Genomic DNA, 15,541 nt, shown 5'->3' with positions numbered 1-15,541 from the left:
GAAAACCCGCGAATCTCTGCTTGCTAGAGAGTTGACTCAAACGCAACCTGCGCCAACGCGCAAGCCTTCCCACAGACGGCGCCAGTTGTAGGGACACGATTATTTAACGGCCCTGGAATAACGTTGGGCTCGTACACAAAAGATCCCTCACAATACGATTTGTAGAGAATGGGCTTAAAAGGCTTGCCTTTGATCACGGGGCGATGGTCCGGTCCTGATTTTAAGGGGGCTCATGTAGAAAAGGGTTCGGCCTGAACATCCAAGCCCTACAGCGTCGTTGCCTGAGGGGTTGGACTCCTCGGACTTAGTCCGAGGAGCATCAGGTTCTTCCCCTTCTTCCCTCTTTTCCTCTTCTCTTTCATTTCCTTTTATACTCGTATTCCTTCCTCTCTTTAGGGTCCACGTGTAAGCTTTACCTTCGGGGCAGAGGACTTGTCCTATCAGCCCATACCTCCAGTGGTTGGGAGTAGACGTAAAGGTTTAAATAGCAAGGTCAAGAATAGGGGCTTGTCAGGCACAGAGTTCTCTACTACAGTATTGACAGCCTTTTCACTTATCCTATCCGTGCATTAAACTCATCCTTGACAATAGGTCTCCTCAGATCAGGCCCTGGGCCTTGATGTAGAGCGGGTCTGGGCCATGAATTTTCTGGCCCACAACTATCAATTCATAATCATCTTTTATACAAAATTTTGAAATATAAAAACATTAAAAAAAAAGCATTTTATAGATAAAATAGTTATTGATATTTGATCATATTAAAATTTTGTAAGTATAGAGCAATTAAGAAGAAAATTTAATTCAACTCCGAGTTTGTCAAAATTCACAACTAATAAAAAAAAAACCTGTTAAATGGTGTAACAATTTTAAAGTTACATTAAATGTGATTTACCCAACATTTGGTTCAAGTTGTTCTTTATGTAACTTTAATCCAACTTGTGTTCAGGTTATAATTTGTCCCTATCTGCAACCAAGAAAGCAACTAATCAACTACTAGTCAAGTGATCTTTTGATTTTTTTTTTCTTTAACTCCTGTTTCTTTGGATTGGAAATTTTTATATTAAAAAAGAAGTCAATTTTGGTTATTATGTTTGCGAAAATTTTGAGCTTTTTTTATTTTATTTATTTTGGTCTAATCGTGAATTACTTTCTATTGATTGGCTGTCAACAAAGAGGATAAAAAGATAGGAGCAAATAAATATCTGGAATCCATGTTTCCATTGTTTTGTGATTTTGTCAATTGAGTGTGTACAAAATTTGAGTTGAAGACCATGTTTTCTTAGTGTGCTTTTGGCTTTAGCACTAATTTATTTTACTATTTAACTTATTTTTGCTACTATTTATGGGCCCACTGCATTTTTGGCATTATTCATGGTTTTTATTGTACTATTTTAGTTAACTTTTACCTTTATTTACAGTACTTTTAGGAAAAAGTTTATAGTTTCAGCAAAACAAGTGAATTCCAAATAGACTTAAGGTAGGTGAAAATAGCCAAATACCATGTTTTGGCAAAATTTGTAGCAAACTAGCACTGTTTTGGAAATATTTAGCAATCTATCACTTTTTTAGTACTCAAGTTCCACAAAATCAAGTTCTAAATAATACTCAAGTTCCTAGTGAGTCACTAGCGTGACACTATTGACGTGACACTGCTGACGTGGAATTTGTGTAATTAAAAAAAAATGTGGTACTCGATATTACTGAAATCGAGTATCTTTTTATCGTACTAGAGCTTAGTTCAGTCAAGTATCTTTTTCTTTTTTTTTTTTTTTTTTTGGGGGGGTGGGAGGGGGGGGGGGAATGGATTGAATAGTCAAACTTAGTGGCTTTGACATTAGCCAACAAACTATTAAATGACTTGCACGCCCATGTCGGGAAGATGCATGATATTCAAGAAGTTTCATGCGTGAAGAAATGCAAGAGCTTGCATTAAATGTTCTTCATGAATTGTCAAAGAAGATAGTTAGGAACAACACCTGACGTGCAAACCAAATTCATGCTTCTTTTCTTTGGCCATAAATGCTTGTCATTTTCTTTGACTTGACAAGTTTCTTCGACTTGCAAGAGTGAGTTCCTATGGGAGATAAAAATAAAAATAAAAATAAAAAATAAAAAATAAAAGAAGAAGAAGAAGAAGAAAGAGTGCCTCTACGTGAGACAGAGAGATAGAAAAGAACTCGACTGTATGAAGCTCGAGTACTATAAAGAAGTACTTGATTTCAGTAATATCGAGTATCGCATTATTTTTTTTAATTACACAAATTTCAGGTCAGTAGTACCACGCTGGCAATTCACAAGGAACTCGAGTTCATTAGACTCGAGTATTATTTAGAAATTGATTTTGTGGAACTCAAGTATTAAAAAAGTAGTAGATTGTTAAATATTTCCAAAACAATGCTAGTTTGCTGCAAATTTTGCCAAAACGCGGTATTTGGCTATTTTTGCCCCCAAGGTAAAATGAGATTGTGTAAAATGATGTGATATTGAATTGATTTCTCATTGTTAATTTGGTTGCGAGGAAAGTGCAGGGAAATTGTGTAAAAAATAGGAAAATCTATTATATTTCCATTGTTTTCTGAGTGTGGGACAACTTTGAGTAGTGGCATCTGATTTTTGACTCTATGCTATAGTTATTGTGAGAATGTGTAATGATTTGATCTTGAACTTCTTTCTCACTATTTGGTTGCTAAGAAAGTGGAGGGAAATTAATGAAAAGAAAGATTGAGTAATTTTATTTAGAATATTTTATTATATTATATTTAAGTGAATTTTTAGCTAATGTGGCTGTTGATTTGAATTTTATCTTAAATGTGATGCATTAGTGGTCCCATGAGCATACGAGGAACATCATGTTCCACTTCGTGGTCCCATGAGGTTCTTTCTTCGCAGGACCGTCAAGAAAGCATAAATGCTAAGTTCATTGTATAGATAAATTAGAAAATTATGTTTTGAGTTTAAAATAAGTGTTTGTAAAAAAAAAGTCATGAAGATTTGTAATTACAAATCATAATTTTGGAATTTAAATATACTCTTTAATTAAAGTCTCAAAACGCCTAACCAAATAGACTTATGACCTGAAAACTATGAGATAGTTCAATCAGAAATTGCATATACCATACTTTTTGAGGTTAAGCCTTTATTTTTACTGAACTAGCGTTCATGAATGTCCCCTGTTTTCTCTATTGATTTCACCCCTATCAAATCAAATTCCCCCAAGCCCATCAATCGTTAGGCCTAAGTGAGTGAATATGTCATTATTGCAAAATAGTTTCTAGCGTATCCAACACTTTAGGGTTTTTTTTTTATGGTAATGCATGAATCACTTTTTGTTAGCCAATTTGACTATCTTAGTAAATGTCTTAATATCTGACCTCATGACTTTGGACCAGTCCCTATTTGAGCTCGGTCCTTGGTTATTGGTCTCGATTCTAGTCTCTCCACCTACCAATCAAGATCAAGATTTGACAATTAGTTATTTGAAATTTCAGTTATCACTAATAGAACAAATTATCTAGCATAATTTCTTTTTTTCACAACGTGAAATCATTCTTATATTTGCTGTAAAAAAATATTGTTTTTAACTAAAAAAAAAAAAAAATCGTTGTCAAAAAGGAAAACATTATGCTCAATTTCAAACAGAAAAAGAAACTCAAATTTGGTGCTTATAATTTATTAGTTAGATACCATCAAATAACTTGTATGTGTATTCAAGATTATACGATATTACTGTTTTTTTTTTTTTCGTTTATCAATAGATTGCGAGGTCCAATCGAATCTTTATGTTTTGTTGCGTTACTAGCGAGCGTGCACTAGGGTCTAACAAAGCGCCAAAGTGGTGGGTTACCTTTCCTTTACTATAATTAGTGAAGATAAGTGGATATATTTTAAATTTTTTTTTTTATTTTTTTTTATTTTTTTTTTTATTTTTTATAAATCAATAGTTAAATTAAAAAGATAGGATTTGAACTTTAAATGTCTTTGTTAGAAACCGAACATAAAAAATTGCTAGTTAATTGAGTTATAAAGTTCTTGACATCGACATTAACAAATAGGCATTTTTCGATTATCACGTGCATAATTGATATTTCATTGTGTATTTTTTTCAATCCACAAAAAAAAAAAAAAAGAGGCATATTTATTTAAAGTTTTAAGCCTATAATTTTTTTTTTTTTTTTTTGAGAAACTTTTAAGCCTATAATTTCATTGGGGGAATCTTATATCTACTTTATGAATTAGTGGAAGAGAATGTAGACCATTTGTTTATTAATTTTTTCTCCTGAGTTCATCGTTTCCTGTATTGTTTTGCTCTGTTCGGATATCTTCTTATCTTCTAAAAGATTTTCTACACAGACGTGGATAAGTCATATCAGAGTTTTTATTTTTAATTAAATGTTCTCACCAGCCTAAACATAAATAATTTATAAATGGTAGAATATGGGTGATTTTTCTTTTTTTCTTTTTTCTTTTATTAAGTAATCCAAGGAGATGAGTAGATAATGTCATTAATAATTGAGGGGGAGACAATAAATAACATGTGTAGGCCATTTTATCAACCGTATCAATTTTATATATTATTTTCTATTTTTCGTATAGACGAACAATAATTTATGAAGCTATATGGCATGTTTGGTACATATATTTAAACATATGTTTTCAGTTTTTAAATAACACTAGTCGCTAACCCGTGCGATGCACGGGAAAACTATTAGAAAATAATAAAGCATGCATATATTAAAAGACAATTTAAGTTCATGTGTGCTTGCAAGGAATACATACCTAAATAGTTCTTGCGGTAGAAATAAAACTCTTATCTTTGAGATAAAGAACTGATGTAAACAAACTAACCTTACATAAAACAAATTTAAAAAAAAAAAAAAAAAAAAACATAAAAAATATAATGATTCTTCAAAGACAATGGTATTCCCTCTCCAATGATAAAATAATAGAGACGGGGAGAGGAAGGTACCTAGAACATATTTTGTCTAAGCTGTAGACCACAAAACCTGCAAAAAGTAAAGACATCTCCATTTAATAATATATAATAATAGTTATATAATAATAGAAAACTCAATTTGCAGCAGGGAGATTGCACAAATTCAATTTGCTAGAGAATAGAAAACTCAAGAAATATATAATAATAGTTATTGAAGTCAAAATAACATACGCTTGAACTCCTCTAGATTGTTCTGCTTATGCCTGCCACCAAAGCAAACCACGATGGGGCGTCCCTTCTTATCCAGGCCTTGCATAAAGAGCTTGCAAACTGATTGTTCTGTTTATGTATTAATTAATATATAAACAAAACTGAACTTTGTAGATCTTGAATGTTTTAAGGCTTTCTACGTCTGGAGAGAGAGAGTTTGTAGAAACCGTGGTTTTATATTTCTTAACTTGAGAGAGGGATAAGGTTGCTAGGGTTTTGAGGAGTTATAATTTTTATTTATTTATTATTTTTTAAATATTATGCTGACGTGGAAAATTGTGGCTTTATATTTCTTAACTTGAGAGAGGGGTAAGGTTGCTAGGGTTTTGAGGAGTTATAATTTTTATTTATTTTTTATTTTTTAAATATTGTGTAAATATTGTGCTGACGTGGAAAATTGTGGTGCCAGCAAAAACTTCGGTTTTATATATATATATAGATTACACATATTTTTATATATATTTTCACTCACACATAATTCAAAAAAAACTAAAAACTATTATTTAAACATACGTACCAAACAAGTCCATAATTTAATATAGTAGTTTTGGGGTTTTTTGGTTCATCTCGGTGGTACTCTCATGCATTGGTGACACTGGTCTTAAAGTAGTAATGTGTGTCAGTTCATTGCTTTGTCCAACACATAGATATATTAATAAGGGTCTGGTTAATGTGTGCCCTTAGGGTACACATTAAGTTTTATATTTTTGGAAATATTTTTTCGGGAATTGAAAAAGTTGTCATTACTTTTTCAATTCTTGAGAAATTTTTTTTCAAAAATGGAAATTAATGTGTGCCTTTAGAGCACATATTAATAAAATCCTATTAACAAAAGCTTTAGTCATAGCAACAGGGGATAGAGATGTGAACAAAGTTTCTCTTCAAACTCTTTAAACTTTTCATATATATATATATATATATATATATATTGTTGTGAATTTTGAAAATCTAACCGTTGTATTTCATGTTTCTTATATTCTTAACATACAGATCAAATTTCATTCAAATTGGATGTTATTTACTCTTTAATCAATTAACTTGTTTTTTATATATAATTTTAGATCACAAAAACTTGAAATTATAACATTTATTTGATAACATAGCAATTGATCTTTAATCTTTTAGAAATTTTGTAAGCATTAAGAATGTAATAAAGATATGCAATCTAACTGTTAGATTTTCAAAATTCACACTCAATATAAAGATATATGATGAGTTTGTAAGTTTCTTTCCAAACTAGTTTGAAAAGAAACTTTGTTATAGAGATATTACCCTTTTTTTTTGTTTTTTTTTTTTGAGAATCAAAAAAATTTTGGAGTCACAAATTTTTACCTCTTTGTTGTTCTACGACACTTCCTTAAAAGTTAACAAACCAACTGTCTCTCAAATTTTGAATCAGAATCTTTTTTTTTTTTTTCCTGATTCGTTGAAAGTTAATTTTTTAATTAATCTTACATTGATAATTTGTTTTATAATTGCACTACATGGAAGATTTAATAGGAGTTGATAGATATTGACCATCAATTGCATGGCCCTTCAACGTGTACTCTTCAAGCTCCTTCTTGAATATTTCGTGAGCCACATTTGGCAGTAGGATTGACACCACAATTCCTTTCTTCCCTTTACCATTGCTAAAAGATGTGTAAGAGCTTGCTAACTTAGGATTGGGTCCAGTCCAGAGATTGGCTGGCCCACCATAGGCAGGCTTACCCCACCCAAAGTCCACCTCTTCAAATCCCACACGTGTCGAATTTGTTGGTAAGTAGCATTGAACTCTATTGAGATCAAGTTTGTCTTTAATCACCACCAAATCTGTATAAGAATGCACATACTCCATAGTCACATTAGCTTTTGCCATTTTCACCAATTCTAATGCATATCCCAAAGGGTTCTCACAAAGCTTCCTTGCTGTTGTTGTAGCTACTGCTGCTAAAATGGCATTGCCATAATACCCAGTTGGTAATGGGGGGCTAAGTTTGCCACGCACATTGACTGCAAACATTACACGCACTTGGGTCTCTAGGTCTGGTCTAAGTGCTCTTGTACTGCATCGCCAAATGCACGCAGTTATTATATCGAATGTGGAGCATTTTTTCAAGTGACTAGGGAGATGTTTACGAATTGCATTTACTTCGATCAAGCCGAAGAAGAGAGAACAAGGGACCATGTCTTCGAGAGGATAGTCTTTTGTATCTGGAAGTTCATCGAATTGGTGATGTGTGCATGTCACCCTTGGTGGATTCCTTGCATTGAGAAGATCTCTTTGCCAAACTTGGGGAATGGAAGGGGCACATTCACCTCGAGCCATTTCACCCACGGCACCTATGAATTGGGCTATGCCAATCGCATCACTCATGATGTGGTTCAAGCGATAGGCAAAGATAAAACCCCCACACCTCAATCTTGTCACCTGTTAATTAGCAAAAAATACCATTAACTTAAGCATATTGGTTATTCCTTTGTGTCTTTTTTGTTGGGTAGCTATTTACTTCAATCATTTGACATTCTTTCTACTTTTTATTTTTTTTTGGTTTTCCACAGTATTTCCTCAAATCTTTCAATCAGAGATTAATCACTATTCACGACGAGTGGGCTCATAGCGGGGTAAATCGCTGGCCCAAGTAGTTTTTTTCAAAGTAGTGGTGCTTGGACTTGAATTAAGGAGCTCCTAGTCAAACCCAAGACAGCCACTTTGAGACCAAGTGCCCAACCACTTGGCCAACCCCACTGGATTGACATTCTTTCTACTTCAGCTATGTTTAAGCTATGCTAGATATATACCAAAGCTATCAATTTGTCAATTCTGTTTTGATGACCATTTTGGTTTGGAATGAAATATTTCAATACTATGTATTCAAGCATAGTGTTTTAGGTTACTTTTTTTTTTTTTTTTTTTTTTTTTTTTTTTTTTTTTTTAATGATATCAGTTTTTTTCCTTCATTATAGATAAAAACAATTATATCATATTAATTTAAAATCAAATAATAATATATTCTATATATTACATGCTCAAAATATTTTTTAAAAATAAAATAAATATTCACATAATAAGTGAAAGAAAGGGGAGGCAAAAAATGAATTAAGTGTAGACTTTTTGTTGAGAGAGAGAGAGAGAGAGAGAGAGAGAGAGAGATAGAGAGAGAGAGAGAGAGAGATGAGAATGTGCTGGGGAGATTAAGTATTTGTTTGGATCCACGTTTCTCTCTGCGTTTCACATTTGCGTTTAATATTTGTTGGGACCCACGCTACATAGTAGCCAAAATAAATGCTGAGATGAGAAACGTAGGAATGAGCTGAAACACAGGAATGAAAATACAAGACACACCGTTTCATCAAAACCCAAACGCAATGAACATAAGCCAGCAAAATTCATTGCACAAGCACAGCTGATCTGATTAAAACGGTGATTCATTGCCCAAGCACAAAACATGATGAACATGATGAACCTAGAACATGATGAATTGCACAAGCCTAGCAAACCCATTCTTCATGTTCTTCACCAATCAAACCCAGAACATGATGAAGGACAACAAACCCATCAAAACAGAAGATCAAAACAGTGAAACCAAAACCATATGAATCAAACCCATGTGAAAAAAAAAATCAATAGCCATTAAACGGATCAAGCCATCAACCGGAGCAACTGATCAAATGGATCTACCCACTGCCGATCAACCCATGATTCATCTTCTTGAAACCCAATAAACCCATCAACTGAGAAGATCAAAATGGTGAAACCAAAACCGTATGAATCAAACCCATGTGAAAAAAAATCAAACCCATCAAACGATCAAACCCAGCAAACGGAACTAATCAACCCATCCACCAAGCAAACGCAAATCAAACCCATTAAAACAACCTAGAATCGATCAACCCATCCACCACCACCACCACCGAAGGAACCCAATCTTCGCCGGTGTCAGGCTGGGTTGTCTTCCTCGGCTCTTCGTCGGTGTCGGACCGATGTAGGTCTTCCTTGTGGATTTCTCTGGTGGGCGTGGAACTCTCCGAAGGCACAGGCGTTAGCTAGGGTACGGTGAGGGGTGAATAGAAGAAGGAAAGAAAAAAAAAATTTAGAGTAAAACTTTGGAATTTATTTGCTACAGTACTTTCAGCTAAGCTACAGTACCTGTATCACCAAAATAATCATCCACGTTTTTTCACTTATTTGCTACAATGTTTTCAGTTTTCAATTTTCAATTTCAACAAAATAAGTCATATAAAAAAAGATTACGGGAGAGAGGAGAGAAATGTACACACATATGAGAGTGATGTGACTGAGAGAGTGAAAAAAGAAAAGAAATTAAAATGATTGATTAAATTTAAACGCGGGGAGACAATGAGAAGAGTAAAAAATTAAGAAAAGAAATCTGACAAGCGGAGAAAGAGAGGGAGAAGAGAAAAACACAAAACAAAGGGTAAAGTGTTCTGCCCGTAGTTTAAATATTGGTCGAAATGGCCAGAACATTGAAATCCATTGGAATTTTTTTTTTTTTTTTTTAAGAGAGTTTCAATTTATAGCGTTCACTCCTGATAAGAGATTTGAAGTTCAATCTTCACCTAAACTAAAAATTGATTGTTGTTTTGGTCGGATAACTGGAACCTACGAAATACATCGGAATTTAGGCTGAATAAGGAGATGTAGTGTATTGATTCAATAATTGGTACAAAATATTCCACCCGTTTACTAAAATGTAACGAAATTAATAACTTTGCCTAATATAACTCTTTGTTATAAATTTTGCACAATTAAAATTTTAAAAATTTTGTTCTATTCAATATTCTCAATTGCATATGATTTACTCTTCTATTTAAAAGTTCATATTTTGTATATAATTTTAAAATACACAAAACTTTAATTTTTAACGCTTTTATAAAAAATATAGTTAACGATCTATAATTTTCTTGATGGTAATTTGTAGGTATATACAGGGTATAAAGAACAGAGACATCATCTGTCTTCATCACCAATCTATATGGGAAATCTTGTGAAACGAAAGCATCTTATAGTCTTGGGGTTTGTGGTTAATTTTTAATCATTTATAGATTCCCACATTGGTGAAAAACTGAAAATGCACAAGTGACTCTATTTATTAATTGTGTGAACCAGTGATAATAAGATGTGAAATGAAAATTTGAGAGACAGAGAGAGAGATATGAGTACCTGAATGAGCAATAATGGGCAGTCAAGGATTTCTCCTGAGCCTGGAACATCATAGAGGAGTTGGTCCATACATGGGATTGGAGGATGAATTATGTCACCGAACTGTTCAAGTGTAACATCAGCATCAGCCTCAATGAAGATAACACCCTCACCAGTACATTCTAAGATAAGCTTTCGACCAGGTCCTTTCCTAAGCCTCCCTGCATATGGGTAGTAAAACACAAGTGCTTGTGCTAGTGCCTCTCTGATGATTTTCACAGGGTCTTTCCCATGCATAGATGGATCACACCTATAGAATTGTATCAACTGAATTTGAAACCGAAAACATTCTTGGTCATCCAAATCAGAGAGCTGTTTAAACTCATGGGGAGTTGGCTTGGTCGGAGCAACCAGCTCTGGTTCACACCTTCTCACTGTGAAGGCCAGAGAGGTGGGTGAAGGAGCAATAATTGACATTACCAGTTTGCCACAAAATATTGTGTGGTCAAATGGGATAGGTGAAACTGCAAGTGCAATGTGTATGAAGGCAGTGAAGTTTCAGTCAGTTGTTCAATAAAAACTTTGAAAAAAATAAATCAAGTATTAACCAAGAAAATATTTTGAAAAAAAATTTGGACTATTAAATTATCTTGTAAGAATATTAATTAAACCTCAAATTTTCACCAATGCATGAAAATCTTTCTCTTAGTACACATGTTCTCTGTCTAACTCTCTTTCAAATGTTTAGACTTAAGAGCATACTCGTGAATTTTCAATTTTGGACTAGCTCCTACAAACTCTAAAAACATAGATCATGCTCTTTCTCTCTCTCTCTCCAAAACTCAAAAAAAAAAAAAAAAAATGATTACCTGAAATATTCCCCCTCAATAATCCAAAAGTACTGTCAGATCTACCATCTCACTCTTGTCTGAGCAATTGCTCCCTTGCCAGCTGCAGTCTGAGCAAGTGTTTTGTTTTTTTTTTGTTTTTGTTTTTCTGAGTTACAGTAAATGGGTACTTGCTGTGGTATTTGGTAAAGGGTGACTGAGTCGAAATAATACATACCACGGGATTGCTTTTAGAAATTTTCATCTCTTCTTCTCTCCTCAGTTCTCACCCTCACTCATCCATTATTTTGCTAAGTCGCGCACTCAGTAGGTACACTTCAATTGAGAATTAAATCTCTCATGCACCAGGCCGCATGAGAGGTGCCTCTCATGCGGGATCCACCAGCAAGAGGCACCTCTCATGCGCCTGGCGAATGGATGAGAAACAGTCGTACTAATATAGTCTTATCTTCTTTTCATTTTTTTTTAAATTTTTTTTTATAAAATTTTTTAAAGCATCCACCAATTAAGTTGCCAAGCATTAATAATCAACCTCAAGACAAAAAGACACGTCATTCGAAGCAGTAAGGTTAGCATTCACTATATATTATTAGGCCTCGTCTACTAGCGATGGAGTAATTACCGTGTAGTTCCGTAGAATTGCTTCCTGCTCTTACACAAGAAGTTGGCCCCACAAGTGGGAGGAGGGAACAATGCTCCCAAGTTACCCAATAAATTTATTTGGTGACGTGATCTAATGTCCAATTTTATAATGTAATAACCTTCAACAAGAATAAGAAAGGTTAAGGAATATTTTTAGAGTATTGATTAATAATTTATTTAAAAAAATATTTTATAAGAAAAAAATAATTAATATTTTGACAATTTTTTTTATTTGTCATAAAAGTGGTGTTAAAATTTTTCTAAAATGAATTATTAATCAATGTCCTAAAGGCACTCGTTAGCATGACCCTTGTATTAATGAAAAATTAAAAACTTTCTACCAATAAAAAATAAAAACTTTAGGTGGCACATGTGTACTATAAATTTTATTATGGACTTTTATTGGTAGACATTGTACTTACAATGTAAACAAATAATTTCCCTCTTATTATTATTATTTATTGAAGTAGATATTTGTGATAATACTAAATATTATATGTAGTTAGCATAAGTTGCTTGCCTTGCACATCAATTTTTTTATATGGCATTTAACTTTGATTCCTTTTCTTTTCCCTTTTTTTATTTTTTATTTTTTATTTAAGGAGAAGGTAAGAAAATTTTTATTAATTGATATTTTTTTTGGAATACGTCCTCCAAATTAGGTGGTAGCTCTTCTATTCACATCTATATCTATAAATAAAACTGCTTTTTTAGCACAGGCATAACCAAGCAATTGCCCTCTCTCTCTTGACATGATAGCAAATAACTTTATTTTGTGTACCTTTACTTAGAAATCACTTTAATGTCTAACTCACTTTTAAGTAAACTGTATAGGATCTTAAGGCATTGTCTTTCTAAAAAATTTCCTTAGACTCATCTAACAAACTGATATAGCTTTCATGCTAGATGACATGTAAGATTAAGATAAACATTTAAATTCTAGTGAACCAGATTTGGGTTTTGAGAGAGTAGATCGAAGAGAGAGTGAACCAGATTTTAGGTTTGGAGGGAGAAATTGAGAGGTAGAGAAAGGAGGCTCAGCTGTTGGTTTGGGTCAATGAGAGAGAGTGAGTGAGTGTGGGAACCAAAATAGAGTTCCAAAAACACCAAAATTTATCAACCTAAAATAGAGATGCAAGAAAAATATTTAAAAAAAATCCACAAAAAATAAAAATAAAAATGAGAGAAAGAAAAATATTTGTGCGTAAAAAAACAATGAATAGAATGGAAAAGAGAATTGTAAATTTATAGTAAGAGGAGTGGAATAAAAAGCAAAAAAATAAAGGAAGATAAAGGGATAGTAAAAAAGTGATATTAAAGTAGATAATAGTGGGGAAATGAAAATGTAAAAGTGAGGGGAAAAGTTAGAGAAAGTATAATAATAAGTTGGGAAATTAATAAGAAAAAAATTAAAAATAAGAGAGAAAATGTTGAAAATAGGTGAATAATATAGCCGTTGATGTGACTCAATAGGAGCATAGTAACAATAAATATTGCGTTTCAACTTTTAGATATATATAAAAATATAAATAAATTATTAAATATATATTTAGAAATAAAGAGGACTGGATTTTTGGCCATCATTAACTTTGATGTGGTCAAATATCCAGTTGAAGTGCTCCTTTTTTTTCATAGATAGAGATCAGTTGTAAGTAGCGAGAAACGAGATGAATACCATGATTTTGAAATCCGGACTATTCAATGAACCGTAAAAGGAAGAGGTTCAAGATTTTTAAGATTGGACCGGAGTTAAACTGAGATCAAACCATGATGACATCATAATTAATTTAATAATTATTTAAATTATAAATAAATATATTAAATTAGTAAAAATTGAAAATTTAACTAAAATAATCCAAAACAAATATAGATAGTATTTTTTATAACATAACTTTCATAATACAAATAAGAATTATTAAATTCTAAAAAAACATAAATAGCTATTGAGTTTCTAAATTATTTTTAAGTCACAACAAAGTACAGTTTTGTACCCAATAATTTTTATTTTATGAAACCCAATAAAATAGTTAAGAGACAAATTAGTTTGTTTGCCCATGGCCGAGCCCATTTGACTGCCGATCATTTTTTGTCCCAAGCCCATTTGAATAGTCACTGTTCACCATTTATTATGAATTAAAGATTAAAAAAAAAAAAATCAAAAGCTAGAAGATTTGAAGATGTCCATGCATTTAAAATTTTTTTAAGTTAAATAAAGAACAAAACCCAAGAAGGAAGTGCTTGACAGCAAAGCAAATATTAGTGGTTGACACTAAAGCAAGCAGCAACAAAAAAGAAGACTTCAGAAGCAGTGAAGAAGAAGACTGAATACTTTAGAGGCCAAAAATGCATAAACAACATTGACAAAAATAAAAAATGCAGAGAGAGAAAGAGAGCAAGCGAGACAAGAATAAGAACAGAAAGATGGCGGTGTAATCTCATCTGATAGCATCTGACATGGTTGAAGCTTCAGCCTTCAACAATGGTTGTAAACCTGTAAATATCTAAAAAAAACCTCTAACGATCTGACCTGTGAAAATCGTTTATGATTTTCAAACCTAGAAGGTTCAACCGCGGTCGGAACGGTTCACTGACTTTCTCACATAGGCCGGTTCTTGGGGTTTAAAGAACCGTGTTAATGAACAATTTTCGGTTAACCCGGTCGGACCGTATAGTTCGGTCCAGGTTTCAAAACCATGGTGAACACGGGAGCTGTAAAGTTTAAATTCTAATATTAGGAATTAAAATAAAAGTGACTGAACTTTGTGGGTTTATAGTAGATCATTTGAGCTCCCTGAAATATACATAGAACCATACTTAAAAATTCCATTGTGAAAAAAGCTCAATGATACTTTCAAAAACTACCTATTCTATTTCTCTTCCATTTTCTCCTTCATTTAAGACTAAAGCGTCCAAATTTTTACTTCACATTCAACATCGTTGCAATGAAAATAATTTAATTTAAGAAATAATAACATTATGTAATACATTATCAATCACTCAGATCCTTATTCATGGATGCAAACAAAATAATAAGGGTAAATTGCAAATTACACTCCTAAAGTTTAGGGGTGTTTGGATTTTACACCTTGAAATTTCAGAATTTGAAATTTACCCTTTGAAATTTGGGGATGTTTGGATTTTACACTCCTAACATTTTAGAATTCGGATTATACCTCCTAGATTTTGGGAGTGTTTAAATCTTATTCCCAAAATTATGAAATATTAGGTGTAAAATTCAAACATCCATAAACTTTAAAAATTAAAATCAAAATATCCCTAAAATTTAGAGGGTAAAATCCAAATTCTAAAATATTAAGATTTAAAATCCAAACAATCCCAAACTCCAAGGAGTAAAATTTAAATTCTTAAATTTCAAGGTATAAAATTTAAACACCCCTAAACTTTAGGAGTGTAATTTGCAATTTACTCGAATAATAATTTAAACTTAGACACATAATAGTTTAGCAAGTGAAAGATATGTGTATCTTAATCAATTGCCTTGTACATTCCCTAGGCATTCGTGGATTGAGATCCATATGTAATACCATCTAAGGGTTGGAATTAAAAGTTGAAAAACCAAATATTTTTCTCAACCTTAAATCTGAGTGCTTTTTAACCTTTTTTTATTCATCGACTAAGGGAAAAAAAAAATTGAAAAAGTTAACTTTTAATCTCAACCCCTAATGATACTACTTATTGCACATT

General features: G+C 32.5%; 1 protein-coding gene and 1 long non-coding RNA gene across 3 annotated transcripts; both read right to left on the bottom strand.

The window, feature by feature from the left end:
* Positions 1–4,972: 4,972 nt before the first annotated feature.
* On the bottom strand, positions 4,973–5,267 carry LOC126699716 (uncharacterized). Its single transcript, XR_007646870.1, has 2 exons — positions 5,165–5,267; positions 4,973–5,003 (listed from the first exon to the last, which is right to left on the bottom strand). It is a non-coding gene; the product is annotated as an uncharacterized LOC126699716 (long non-coding RNA).
* A 1,300-nt stretch (positions 5,268–6,567) lies between these two features.
* Positions 6,568–11,589, bottom strand: LOC126698948 (benzyl alcohol O-benzoyltransferase-like). Of its 2 annotated transcripts, none has more exons than XM_050396467.1 (3): positions 11,216–11,589; positions 10,368–10,870; positions 6,568–7,613 (listed from the first exon to the last, which is right to left on the bottom strand). In XM_050396467.1, exons 2-3 carry the CDS (start codon positions 10,821–10,823, stop codon positions 6,684–6,686), a joined length of 1,386 nt encoding a protein of 461 aa, XP_050252424.1. In that variant the 5' UTR covers positions 10,824–10,870; positions 11,216–11,589; the 3' UTR covers positions 6,568–6,683. The 2 variants fall into 2 exon arrangements, with proteins under 2 accessions (XP_050252424.1, XP_050252425.1); XM_050396468.1 differs by lacking the exon at positions 11,216–11,589 and adding an exon at positions 11,018–11,173.
* Between the last annotated feature and the right edge of the window lie 3,952 nt (positions 11,590–15,541).

This window comes from Quercus robur, chromosome 9 (genome assembly GCF_932294415.1).
Source record: "Quercus robur chromosome 9, dhQueRobu3.1, whole genome shotgun sequence".
NCBI classification, from domain to species: Eukaryota; Viridiplantae; Streptophyta; class Magnoliopsida; order Fagales; family Fagaceae; genus Quercus; species Quercus robur.
The sequence above is the reverse complement of the archived record's forward strand: the minus strand, read 5'-3'. Positions and strand labels throughout refer to the sequence as shown.

What these genes read in the sequence shown, in the direction of transcription:
- LOC126698948 (XM_050396467.1), bottom strand. Translation starts at nt 10,823, where the DNA reads ATGTCAATTATTGCTCCTTCACCCACCTCTCTGGCCTTCACAGTGAGA. An exon ending in GCCCATTATTGCTCATTCAG is followed by an intron (nt 7,614 to 10,367) that starts GTACTCATATCT and finishes GCTAATTAACAG; the next exon opens with GTGACAAGATTGAGGTGTGG.